Source organism: Pinus tabuliformis, chromosome J, assembly GCF_031772625.1.
Source record: "Pinus tabuliformis cultivar Carrire ecotype Pingquan chromosome J, CPIR1, whole genome shotgun sequence".
NCBI lineage: Eukaryota > Viridiplantae > Streptophyta > Pinopsida > Pinales > Pinaceae > Pinus > Pinus tabuliformis.
Genome location: NC_142295.1, coordinates 805,760,427 through 805,774,780, shown reverse-complemented (window position 1 = coordinate 805,774,780; position 14,354 = coordinate 805,760,427). Strand labels below are relative to the sequence as shown.

At 41.0% G+C, this 14,354-nt stretch overlaps 1 protein-coding gene across 1 annotated transcript in view; it reads left to right on the top strand.

The window, feature by feature from the left end:
- LOC149229157 (DNA polymerase I B, chloroplastic/mitochondrial-like) overlaps positions 1 to 14,354 on the top strand; it is a 195,531-nt gene that overhangs the window by 89,919 nt on the left and 91,258 nt on the right. Inside the window, exons 6-8 of the mRNA XM_089378507.1 lie at positions 7,007 to 7,102; positions 7,339 to 7,431; positions 7,645 to 7,839. Of these exons, the coding sequence (XP_089234633.1) occupies positions 7,007 to 7,102; positions 7,339 to 7,431; positions 7,645 to 7,839 (384 nt within the window). The remainder of the gene's footprint in view (positions 1 to 7,006; positions 7,103 to 7,338; positions 7,432 to 7,644; positions 7,840 to 14,354) is intronic.

Genomic DNA, 14,354 nt, shown 5'->3' with positions numbered 1-14,354 from the left:
TCTCATTTTCTCCTCAAGCTTCACCAGCAAGATGATAGGAGGGTTTAATAGGAGAGAGCCCACAAACACTGTGAGAATCCAACAACACCCCCAAGTGCTTGAAATCTTCACAAGACATAACTGGATGGGGTTTTTCGAAAAATTCAGAGGGTATGATGATGAGGTGGCTCAAGAATTTTCTCTCTCCCTCACTCCATACAACAGAATCCATGCCACTGTTGTAATAAGTGGCCTCACTATAGATCTCACCCTTGAGCTCATCAACAAGGGTCACCACACTTCCCTTAGGAATCCCATGGAGAAAAGAGGACAAAGGAGATAGCCAGGTTGCTAAAAGAAAATTCTTTTTAGAAGGTGAAGAACCCACTAAGGACAAAAATGGAGTAAGGAGGGAAAGTGCCATATCCATAGAGTGAGGTAGGCTACCAACTAATCAAATACATCTCATGTGAGGGTAGATATAGTGTTGTTTATGGCTATCATTTCAGGATCGTTGAAGAATTAAGATTTGGAGTAGAAACACCTCCTCACCAAAGGCCCAACATACCATATTTCTTGCTTCAATCACTCATAGACTCAAGCATCAAGGTGGAGGGGAATTCCCAACAATTAGCTCACCATGGGTTGATTAGGATTCTTATTGAAGATGCCCTCCAAAACCTCAGAACCCCTATAACATGGTCAGTTTTCAGAGACATGCCAGCAGATGATGACATCAAAGCTCTCACTTATGATGTATATCCTACTGTCAGCGAAGAGGAAGTAAAATAGGAGGAGGAAGATACAGAAGGAGATGGATGAAGAAGGAGCTGACACAAAGGAACATGATGAAGATGAAGAAGAAGAGGGAGAAGAGGAGGATGATGAAGAAACATATGAGGAAATTAAGGAGGAAACTGATAGAGATGATGAAGATCTACAAGAAGAAGAAGACAACAAAGACAGAGAGGAAGAAGGCAATAGAACAGAGGGGACATAACACAAGGAGGAGTCACCTAGGGTGTCTCCAGAGGCCACTGAGAGAGAGGCAACAACTGCCCTCACTGCTCTCAGCACCCCAATCAAGCAAAAAGCAAAAAGGCAAAGGTAGACCCCACTATATTTCAGGACAAGAAAGAGCACAAGAATAAGATAGGGGAAGCCACAAACATCAACCAAAATTCCTATTGAGATTGAAGATTCCCCTACACAAAAAGACAAAATTCCTTCCCCTAAGTCCCCTATCACCTATGTAATGAGGTGTACTACTAGATCAACTTCCTCAAACGGTAAAGCATTCCTACAGGATCCACAAAAAAATCTACAGGAAGCAAAAACAGTCCTATAGGATACTTTGTTGAATCTACAGGAGGCACAGAAATTGGAAAGAAAGATAGGGGAGCAACAAGAAGCTAAAGAGGAGGACCCAGAGACAAAGGAACCTAACCCCCAGCCTAACTTGGACTCCTATTACCGGTTTATTGAAGGAGGCAGGGTCATACCGCAAAAATCTGCCATCCCACTATTCTTCGAGCTTGAGAAGGAGAGGGCCAGAACTCACCGATGGATGCAGATTGCCAAATCAAAGGGGGTGGAAGGCATTGGGCACATGGAGGAGAAACTAAAAGAAATGGCAGAGAGCTAAGTGGCTTAAGGGACAAAGAAGCTATAATGAGAAATCAACTAGAGACAGAAAATGCATGGCTGAGGGGACAACTACAGGAAAGAGAGAACCAATTAGCATGTATGGCCAGCCTCTCCTTGGAGGCAATCCAGTGTAGGATGCCAGCTAAATCCTATGCTCTCTACCTCAAAGAACAATGGTTGCAGTTTCAGATTAAGACACTAGCACAGAGGGGAACCATGCCATTTTAGGACTATATGCAGTTTATTGATCTTTGTGATCAAAGTACACTAGAGGATAGGGCCAAAATGGCTGAGTTTTATTTGCACAACATGGCCCTCACAGACATGAATGTTTGGGACCCTAATGCCAAGCTAGGAGATCTACAATTAATGGCTTTGGCATCATGGATGAACCATGAGGAGTCAAGAGCTGCAGAGATGAAAATGATATTGGCAAGAGAGCAAACTGAACCTCTTTTGATTAGAGCTGAACAATCAAATCCCATGGCCCTCATCAATACCCATAATTTGATTGCAAATGATCCTCAGCTGGCACCTAGATATCTTGCTGCCCAAGAGCAAGCAATTTCACATTTTGAGGACATGTTTAGGCTGCTAGGAGATGATAGTATACATGCTTGCCTAAGGAGATGGAACACACTGCCATACAACTTAAAGATAAGAGAATATCACTCCCCTCAAAGGTTGAGAGAGGCACTCAACAAGAAACCTATGTATAAGCAATCTATGCAAAGGTTGAAGGTCAATTGGATAGGCCTAAAACTCAGTCCACCACTACTCTTAGGGATGCTAGAAGGGAGAAAAGAAGAAGAAGAAAAGAGGCAGTGGGAAGAGGTAGAAAAGAAAGCAGGCTTCTATGAACAAGATGAGGAGATGACAATAGAGGCATGCGATGTCAGAGAGGTTACCAGAGCCATGAAGGATATGGATTTAGACTAAGTTGCTCAGAGGATGAGAAACACTTTCAGTTGGGGGGTGATGATGAGCCTCATCATTGGGTAATTATATGGGCCTTAATTCACCTCCTAGCTTAGTCAAACCAACTATTCTCATAACTTATTGCATACTTTTGATTATATTTTGTTTGTGAGATGAGTTAGAGTTGGACATTTTGCTTTGTGGTCTAATGTGCATTTAATGCAAGATTAAAGGATAAAAGCAAGGAATTTTGACAAAAACCAAGGTCAAAACTCGAATGGGACAAGGGAGAGGGATTGTAGGAGGTAAATTCTCCTCATTTACTACCCCTCCATTCGAATATTCTTACATCAGCTCGAAGCGCAAACAGTCAAATCATGAGGACTAAAGGCAGTCGAGCAAGTGAAAGACAAAGCACCAGTTTATCTCGAGTTTGGGAGCCGAGCCTCCCTAATTTTAAGGAAGTCGTTGGAGACTTCAGATGTATAAGTAGAGAGGCCTAGGACCTCAGTAGGATTCAGATTTTGATTGTAAAACTCTACTTTATTTTCGAGCTGCAAGACTTGTGATAGTTTTTTTGATGTAATCTGTTGTTTTGGTAATAAGAATGAGTTTTGTTTTGAGCCAACATTGAGTTAACTCAGAGGGTTGAAGCTCTTGGGTTAGGGCCCAACCCTAGCAGCCAAGGCTCCTCTTTATTGTACATGTATGCTTAGTGTAGATTCATAGCTTAATTGTTAATTTGCTTAGTACATGCATTTCCATTACAAGTAGTGTAGATTAGATTGGTTGTGTGATAGTTTGCTTCCATTTGTGGCTTCTTTCAAGTAGCAGGTTAGCAAGGAGAAAAAGGATCACGACAAGGTTGTTAGTAGGTGTCTTGGCCTCACTTCCTCCCTCTGGGACCATGACTTGAGGAAGGGACCTTTCAACAGCCCCAAAAACACAGATTTCTAGTTTTTGTATGAGCTTTGGAGTTTGCTGTCTGTAATTTAGTAGTTGGTTAATGTTGCAAGGCAGATTTCATTGTCATCTTTTTCCATCTCCATTTCTGCAATAAGATCTCACTCATAATTTCATTCCCTTAAGCAACTTTATTCATGCATAATATAGGCAATTGATTCATGCTTTTCTAGTTTATGAAAATGTATCTTGTTGCATAGTTTTTGGAAGACACACATGTTTTAAGCATAGTAGGTACTTCAGGAGGAGACCAAGACTTCATAACCAGCAACCACCTTCCACTTCATCCACCTTAGCCATCCCTTGTTTCACCATCACCCTCACTAGTTTTTCATCATTTTTCATTGAAATTCTCCTAAATACATTGAGCGAATCTAGCCATCTCTTATCTTGGATATTGACTCCTGAGTGCTTCTAGACATTCTAACACTCCATTCCACCCATCACACACCTTTCCTAAGCTTCCCAACACCTCCAACACCTCACAATTAGCTCTCGGCTATATCTTGTAGGTTTCCTTTCCTGAAACGGCCTGTTTTGAGGCCGAATTGATGGGAAACCTCTCAGAAGTCACAAAAAGCCTCCTAGGACCCCTCCACACCATCCAACCACTTCATAAACCTTCTAGCCATCGTCAAACACCTTCTATCCACCTGTCACATCCACTAGAACAATTAGTTTGCATCAAGGTTGCACGAAACGGGGAAACGGGTACGAGTTTCCGAAACGGGAAGCGATACGAAACGCGACCTCCCCAAATTTTGGAAACGGGGAAACGCGAATATATATATATATATATATATATATATATTAGGAATTTAAGAAATATGTGCAATCATAAAGCATATATGATACATTCTAATTTATTACATTATGATAAAATTGTCAATTGTCAATGCATAGACTATAAGTATCTAAATTTACATCACATTTACTCATGAATAATCACATAATGAAAATAGAAATATCCAAAATCAGCCACGAGAAATTTCTAATTTTTTGTCTCGTGGTTGATTGGGAGTCTCCTCCTACATAGTCGAATGACCTTAGTGCTCTTGATTAAATACAAGTTTCATACCCTAGTACCCTACATTCTCTTGATTATTGGGAGTCTCCCCTGCATAGAGGGCTTTGTTCTCTCGATTAAATACAAGTTCCATACCCTAGTACATGATAAAATCCAATGGAAACATTGAAATCCCCCCAATCCTGAAATCCTGAAAAACAGATAAGTCTGCTGGATTTTGAGTAAGATCTAAAATTCTACTTTCTCCATATGAAATCCAATGATGGCGAAACCACTCTCAAACATCCTGAGTCATTTCATGGTAATGTTAAAAATTTAAGTAAAAGGATGAAAATGAAAAATAAAGGAGAATATCACTTTTACTTTAAGAATTTAACATTACCATGAACTGCATATCAACACTAAGGCAAACAAATGTAAGAGATCTACATTAGAAAAAAAAATTAAAAAACAAATGTTTTTTTGGGGGAAACGTGGCTCGTACGGCCTGGAAACGCGTTTCCGGCCGTACGGCCACGTTTCCGTTTCGGGAAACGTGGCCGTACGGCCGGAAACGCGTTTCCAGGCCGTACGGTACGGGGAAACGCGTTTCGTGTCGTTTCCCCTGGCGAAACGCCCCCTAGGGCCACGTTTCCTGCAACTTAGGTTTGCATATTTGATTTTGCCTAAAAAACCAAGAAAGTGAAAACATATTTAGTTGAGTTTCTTTGCTTGCACCTTAGTATTGTTTGATGCTTTTTACTTCTGCAACTTAGATAGTAGCATTTGTTTATTGTTGATTTAGCATTTCTGCTTAGCATAGCTTCTTAAATGGTTAATTAGGGTATGGTGTGGTTTAGCATTACATGTTGTCTTTTTCCATTACTGCAGTAGAGTAACTCTCTCTTAGAGTAGATTTTCCCTTCTTCCATCAAAGAATCAAGCTTCTTCTGACTCTATAGAAGTCTGGCTTGGAACCCCAGTGGTCTCTCGCCAACTGAACAGTGACAACAGGTAGAACCATCACTTTTACTTGTGCATACAACACTATCACCTCCAAGTTTGTACGAACCCCGGGTTGATAAGTAAAGCTGGTAGCCCAGGAGTTGTAGCATCCTTGCTGCAATACATTATACGACGCTCATCACATGTGCATTGTAATGTTGAGTCATGTCAAGTGTAAGTCGAGTGTCAACAGTTGGATGTAACAGTCATAGAGTAGTTGAAGAGTCACGAGGGTAGTTGAACTGTCACAAAGGGGAATGTCAAGGGTCACCCCAACCTTTGCTATAAATAGCCCCTCATAACTCATTGTATGGGATTTTGGTCAGCCAAGCTTCTACTAAGACTATTTTGAAGAAGGCTTGGACAGTATTGTAACGCGCCTTGGCTTCTCCACTGCACGGAGCTAGTACATCTCTTTGGAGGAGCAGGTGGATGTGGCTGTAACGTTCTACTAATAGGGCTAGCAGGTTTACATATTGTGACTTACACTTCTTTATATAATAAAAGCCAACACATTTTCATGCATATGTCGTTATTGTAGTTGGACTGCTTCGGTTGCCTTAATGATATATGTTGTTTAACTTACGTACTTGTGTATGCAGTGATACACATAGAATTATATGAATCCTGTTGTTAATGTGTTGCATATGTGGTTAATGTTGTCACCGTTCGTGTCGACTGCTCTACCGGACACCAGACAGACCTTTCTCTGAACCTTGTTATATCAACTGTCACACTCGTCTCAGATTGATCCGTAAGTGCTGTTCGTGTTATCTTACCTTGTATGTTGGCACTGCCACATCTATGTCGACTGCTATGCCGGACGCTGTGTATGTCCTTTGTGTTGTGTGTTCCTATCCGAGTTGGGACTAATCTCTTTCAACTTGGAACTCACCTTCACCTTCCTCCCCTTTTGAAGTGTTGGAACCTCTCATACTCATTCCTTGACTGACTGCATCAGTCACACCCTTGCTACTAACAGAGTTATCTTACTTGCCTCTGTGCGACATCGTGGTCAAGGCATTACCTTACGACCCACTGCTGGGACTCCTACAACAAATGGTCTAAGGTCTAATTGGGACTTCTTACCAGGGAGATCCCCTTGACATGTTGGCGGGTCCAGCACCGTCAATAGGTTCTTTTACCCTTTACACTATTACTTCTTTCATGTCCTGCATTTTGTGGTGCTTTTACCCTTTACACTGTTACTTCTTTCATGTCTATGTTCATTGTAGATCTTTCTTGGTTTTTACAAACATTCATGGTTGGAGTTTTGTTATTTTTTGTTTGCTGTTGATGATTTGATAGTCCTTTTTTAACAAATAGATGCACTGGTGGCTTTAAACATGCCTTATATTCTTTTATGAAATGGAGGCAGTGCTGCATCTTATCCTCATGCTCATTTCATCTGAATGGTGTTTGTGTAAATTTTTATTTCATGTTGAAAACCACATGACTTATTTGGCTACTTTGTTTGAACTTTTTTAGGGAAAAGAGATATCAGGTCAAAAAGGACGAGTGCATTGTTCATTAAATATCAACACTGAAACTGGTCGCTTGTCTGCAAGGAAACCAAATCTACAGGTTAATTATTCTTTATTATACCTTGGTGCTTAGAGATGCATGACTATGGTTGGTGCTTAACATTTTTTGTTTGGATTTTCCTGATTTGACTCATTTTGGGTCAACATTACATGTCTCATATTGTAAAAGCACATATGACAAAACAATGCTTCAACTCTTTTTTAATTATTTCCTACGTTGTTTGTTCTATCTGATTTGTTTCAGTCTATGATTTCACATGTATGTGTTGGCACCAGAATCAACCTGCATTGGAGAAAGACCGCTATAAAATTCGTCGAGCATTTATTGCTGAACAAGGCAACTCTCTTATTGTTGCTGATTATGGGCAGGTGCAGTAGTTGAATACCTATTGTTAAGTTTTGTGTGCTTACATACTCTTTTCTGTTAACTATCAGTGATTCAGTACCATTTATTTCTAGATTTTTGAAGTTATTGTTGATAGGGGATTGCCACTGACCACTAATATTTGAGTGTCAGAATGGCCATTAGAGGTCCTTCGTGTATATCTTGCTAATGCAGGGGACTGGCTTACGTTCTTGCAGTTGGAGTTGAGGATTCTTGCTCATCTTTCAACCTGCAAGAGTATGCTTGATGCTTTTAAAGCTGGAGGGGATTTTCATTCAAGAACTGCCATGAATATGTATCCCCATGTACGTGAAGCTGTTGAGAAAGGGGAAGTCCTACTTGAGTGGGATCCACAACCTGGTGAAGAAAAACCTCCAATTCCTTTACTGAAGGTAATAGCTGAAATTTAAGGGCCATGTAGTCAGAATAAATGTTTTTGACATGTATTTTTCACAAGGAAGGCATAGATAAGTTTGATGGGAAATGGAAAGTGGCATCTGCTAAAATCAACAGTGATGTTTTGTTTGGCTTGCCGTTGATGTCTGGATAAAAGTATCTATTTTGACAGAATTTCCTAGCCATAGCTCATGTAACTGGAGAGGTGGTAGTTATTTGTATAGATATTACATCTTTGTGCTTAGAAATTGAGAACAAACCAACTCTTCGGAAGAATGGAATCTTTGAATTCTATCACCTTGCATGTGGGTGATCACTGACTGGCCTGATGTCCCATTTTGCTCCCAACAACAGTAAATGATAGGAAACTAGCTCTTGTAACGTCTTGGATCTGGCATAATTGCTCCCTGGGAGTAGTTGACTCTCTTGTGCCATTGCTGAACCATTCTTTCCTGTTTTGCATTTCATGGAGATGCAAAAATGAAGGTATCAGATTCCCCACTAGGTAGGAGTAGCTCCTGAATAACAAAGTTTTTGACCTAGTTAATATTAATTAAGCTAATTATTAATTAGGTTCTCTAAACGTCACATTCATTTGTTGTGACTCATCTTTCGGAGATTATATAGAAAGTTGTGATTGTTTAGTTATATTCATCATTCGTTCAACATTTATTAAATATGTTTTTCATCGGACTTGTATTTGCTGTTGGACTTGTGGGATTATCACTTTCTAATGAGTGTTCTGTGACAACTAATTGGTATTAGATTGGTTTTTTCCACTGGCATGCGGCATTTTCCAACAAAAATCCGTTGCTACTCTATTAAAACATAATATGGCTTTGGTATGGAAAACTACACAGAGGAAATGTGTAGTCATCTTCTGGAGTAAATATATTTTCTATTAACATGTTTTATTGTGCAGTCACCAATAGCGTTGAGGGGATAGACAAAAATAATTTCAGCAAGCACAAACAGTTTAATAAGTTAACACAACTTGGAGTTATGATGTCTATAGTCAGTATAAGAGGAGACAACCAACCTTCAAGACCCAATATAACGTTGTTGCCTCTACCAAAAGGAAAAAAACATTAAATTATTCTGTTAATAGCCAATAAATAGTACAAATGGTCAAAAGGAGAGCCCAAGTGAGAGTAACAGAGTTAAATTCATCCACCCAATTTTTAGATTCATGATATTCAATGTCAAAATACTTTGTTGTGTGCATTTATGTAAGCAACGAGTATCCAATATAGTGCATCTGTATCAAACAAGCGTGTACATGTTTTAAATAGACCATATATTATATCTAAGTTTTTTTTTTTATTTGTATCACAGAGGACCCAACAGCCTACCTGACACATAGCTACAAGTAAATCTCTGGGAGTCTATGTGCTGCCCTCCTCTCCGTAAAACGGGTCACAACTGGAGGGATTTGAACCTTGGATCTCTCAGTTTTCCCAGAACTCACTACTTCAGTCACCAATTGAGCTGCCCCTTTTGGACATGAAGTTTTTTTTGCAAGGAAATTATTCTTTTTCTGTTAAAATTGGCAACTAGGGCCAAACTCCATGTGGGTCATCTTATTTATGGCAGCTGCTATTTTTCTTGGATTCCTCTCGTTGAGAGGTGTAGGATTGATTTAAAGATCATCCAATTCCAACAAGTATTCACGGAGATATGAATTTATTTGTGTTATGTGACAATTCGTCAAGGTCGGCCAGCAACCAAATTACCCCCATCTATCCTCAAAGTTTTACTATAAAAAGAGGTGGCTTGCAAGTCATTAATCAGTCATCTCATGTGATCTTTTCCTTTACACTCGTTTGGGTTTTGGTGGAAGGAAAAGTCACTAAGAGTATACGCTGCCCTAATGAATGCCCTAGACCCTAACATAGTCTATGGAGGAACCTTAACGCAGTCTATGGAAGAAGCCTAAGTGCCCTATATTACAGTCTAGAAGAAGCCCTAGACGTGGAGGAGAAAGGGTCCTCTTGAAGATCCTATAGCAGCCCTAATAGTAGTCATAATGGAGAACCTTTAACGCTGTTCTAATGACTTCAATGTAGCCATGGAAACACAGCAAGGAGTGGGTAAAAACGTAGGTATATAACAGACCCTAAAACGCTCTCTTTATATGCCCTAACGCTGTCCCTAACACAGTCATGGAAGGAGGTTTAATGCAGGCCCTAACTGCTGGCCTTATTCCACTCATACGCTGGAAAGAAAGAGGTACCTTCCGCAGACAAGTAAGGGTTCAATGCAGCAAGAGGAGGATCCCTTCACGCTGTCCTAAAAGAGACCTCTATATGCAGCAAGGAGAAGCCCTATAATATGCTGTCATAATGGAGCTGGAAGAACAGTGAGGAGATCTGACCACAGGCAAAGAAGGGAGATGTATTACGAAGCCCTCTAACAGAAACGCAGGGCTAAAGTCAAGGCACAGTCATAAGCCCTAAACGCTGTCATAGGAGATGACCTTAATGCAGTCATAAAGGAGGTTTTCACCGAGTTTGAACACTGTCCTAAACATTGTGTCATGAAGACCTGTTGAAAGAGTCTGCATCTATAGCCTAGCTGCTCTGCTAGGCTGCAAGCCATAGCAAGCAGCTAAGGCTGGTATGCATTGATAATTGCAGCAGCATGTTGCAGTATGCATTTAGTGCATGATGGGTGCAGCATAGTGCAATGAAGGGTACAACATAGTGCAGCAAGTAGAGCATAATGATGATGATGCTGCAGGATGATAGACATAGTAATGAAGTGCAGCACCGTGATGATGAATGGTGCAGCATAGTGCAGCACGGCAGTGGTGCAACATAGTGATGGATGGTGCAGCATGTCAGTGGTGCAGCATAGTGCAACATGACAGTGGTGCAACATAGTTATGGATGGTGCAACATAGTGCAGCATAGTGATGATGAAGTGCAGCATGATGGGTGCAGCACAGTGATGATTGTATGCCGTATGATAAGTGGAACATAGTGTAATGAAGTGCAGCACAGTGATCGGTGCAGCACAATGATGGAATCATCTGTGTTCAGATCTGCTACCTCATGTGTTGTCTTCTTAGTGAAGATCTCTGTTCTTACTTTGTCAAAGTTAAAATGTTGACTTCTGATGTATATGTACTATCTCTCTCTTCGCTGAACTATTGAAGAATTGATCAAGCGTTTCCCCACATTGGGCTTTGTCCCTGGCTGGCGCCACATCTTGTGTCCTCTTGTCTTTGGCTTGTTTTCTGCGATTTATGTTTATGTTCTATCTGCATTTTATTATCATGTTAAATGTGATTGTTAATCTGGAATTGATATTGAGCTACTATGGAAAATTGAAGTAAATTTGCTCTCAGCATAGGACATACCTAAAATTAACATGGTATCAGAGCTGAGGTGAAGACGAAGCCCAAGCAAGAGTGAAAGAGCAATCACCGAAAACCGCTGGACAAGGTCAAAGGCTCAATGGGTTTTTTATAGTGAAGGGTAAAATCCCTGAGCCTCCATAAAATGCACCAGCTACAAAGAACAAGTACACCAAGGGTGGAAGGAAAGGCAAATGCCTTGGGTGCAATAAATTTGGCCATTATGCGAAGGAGTGTCCAAATAGAAGGGACGCACCACTTGATGATGATAACAATCATTACAGGGGCATCTTTAATGATTAAAGGAATGGCAGGTACAATGGCAAAGGAAAAAGGAATGCAGGTCATCGGGGAAATGGCCGACTCTTCAAAAAAGCAAGGATCTCCAAGTATGAAGAATCAAATGTTGTTTCTGGTAAGCTAAAGGAGTATTATCTTATATTGGCCCTCTCCGCTACTTCTCCTCCAGACTCTTTGGGAATCTGGCTTATTGATAGTAGTGCTTCAATGCACTTCATTGGATAGAAGGAAGCTCTCTCTAATTTGATAGAGAAGGAAGCAATCGTGGAGATTATTCTTGGAGACGATGCCACCTATCTTGGAAAGGGTGTAGGGAATGCTACCCCTCAATTGAATGAGGGTAACACGATTCATTTACAAAAAGTTCGTTATGTACCTGATCTCAAGAAGAATCTGGTGTCTGTTTCGGCAATGGAAGACAAAGGTCACAAGGTGGCATTCATTGATGTAAAGATACGTGTTTGGAAAAAGAATTTTAAAGATGTTTTTACTCTTGAAGTTCAGGGTTGGAAATTTGTATCAAGTTGTAGGAAGTCCAATGGGGACCATGTTAGTTGACACATCTCTTCTATAGCACCGAAGGTATGCTCATTATGGGGTCCTACCTGATGTGAGTCAGATGGTGACAGGGATGCCTGAATTCAAGAAGAGCATGGAGGTACATGTTCAAGATGTACTGAAGAAAAACTTACAAAGGGGACCATTCCCCTCATGCAGCAAGTCCACAGTTTTAGAACAACCCGAGGGGTTTGAGATTCATGATTGGGAATCTCATGTATGCAAGTTGAAGCTCTCTATGATTTAGAGCAAACACCCCAAGCTTGATATGAGAGGATTGATAGCTAGCTGATGATGCTGAGATTCACTAGGAGTGAAGCCGATCCAAACATGTACTTGAAGGTTGTGGATGATAGACCTCTCATACTGGCACCTTATGATGACGACTTCTTTCTTACAGGTGCAGACCCTCTCATTTGCAAAAGTAAGAGGGAGTTGGATTCCAGATTTGGAATGGTGAACTGCAAGCTTGTGACTACCTCGATGAAGCCTAACTTCAAGAAGTTATGTGGTAGTGATGCCAAACCTGATTTGGGAAATGCCTCTGAGTTTCATAAACTCATACTATCATTGATGTTCTTAGTGAACTCTCGTTCGGATATATGTTTTGTAGTTATAATGTTGAGCTCATATATGGTTGAGCCTCATTGGATTGGTGCTAAGAATCTTTTGAAATTCTTCGGGGCATAATCTCTCATGGATTGAGATACACTACAGGAAATATGAAGCTGCATGATTGTTCGAATGCTGACTAGGCAGGCAGTGTGGAGGATCACAAGAGCACTTCTAGGTGCTGGTTCTCTTTGGGTCCTGCTTCGATATCCTAGACGAGCAGGAAGCAAAAGTCGGTTGCTTTGAGCACTAGTGAGGCTAGATACATAGTTGTAAGTATGGCCTCGTGTGAAGCTGTCTAGTTGTGGAAGATCTTCAGTGAGTTGTTTCAACATGAGCTGGATACCATTGTTATCTTCTGTGACAACCAGAGGGGGATTTGATTATTTAGGAATCCTGTGATTGCTCCAATCATATAGACATCAGGTACCACTTTATCTTGGATATGGTAAATCGAGGAGCAAGAAGGCCCCATCGCATTGGGGCTGATGTGCAGGTTGCCGATATTCTGTCGAAGCCCCTAGGAAAGGTCAAATTATTGACTTTTTGAGAACGACTAGGAGTCGTGTAGAGACTCTCTCCTAACGGTCCTGTCTAATATGGACATTGAGCTCTGGGAGCTCCGTGGGTCTTGGTGGTACTTCTTGGAGCAATGAGCAACCATAGGGTGAGTGGTTCAACTTTCCCCTAGTGGTTTGCTATAGGCAGGATGAGTAGTTCATCCTTCTCCTGCTGAGACACAGTCATAGGGTGAGTGGTTCAAGCTTCCCCTGGGATACCCTTGGCGACATGTAGGCAGGATGAGTGGTTCATCCTTCTCCTACTGAGACATCCTACCCATGCAGTCTGGGACTCATGGGAAGTACCTCTCATCTGGCCAATTAGTAGGGAAATGAGGATAGGGACCATAGTAATACTGATGGACGCATTGTGTTACTACCGTACTCCCTGTGCTAGGATGATCTTGATCTGGGATCAATTGGAACTGACTTCGGGTCAGTAAGAGTGATATACCTCACTCTCTTTTGGAACTAATTTCGGATTAGTAAGAGTGGTATGAGACACTCTCTTTATTTGGAACTGATTTCAGATCAGTAAGAGTGGTATGATACACTCTCTTTATTGGAATTGACTTCAGGTCAGTAAGAGTGGTATGAGACACTCTTTTTTATGGGACTGACTTCGGGTCAGTAGAGGATGGTAAGATACATTCTCGATCACTTCTTCTTCATAGTTCAGTAGAGCAGAACAGTGCAGGGACTGATGGCAAAGATAGTACAGATTAGCTGATGGAGTTATCCCTAGTTGATAGGGATTGTTAAAATTGGCAACTAGGGCCAAACTCCATGTGGGTCATCTTATTTATGGCAGCGGATATTTTTCCTGGATTCCTCTCGTTGAGAGGTGTAGGATTGATCTAAAGATCATCCGATTCTGGCAAGTATTCGTGGAGATATGAATTTATTTGTGTTTTGTGACAATTCGTCAAGGTTGGCGAGCATCCAAATTACCCCCATATATACTCAACGTTTTACTATAAGAAGAGGTGGCTTGCAAGTCATTAGTTAGTCATCTCATGTGATCTTTTCCTCTCCACTCGTTTGGGTTTTGGTGGAAGGAAAAGTCACTAAGAGTATACGTTGCCCTAATGGATGCCCTAGACCCTAATGCAGTCTATGGAGG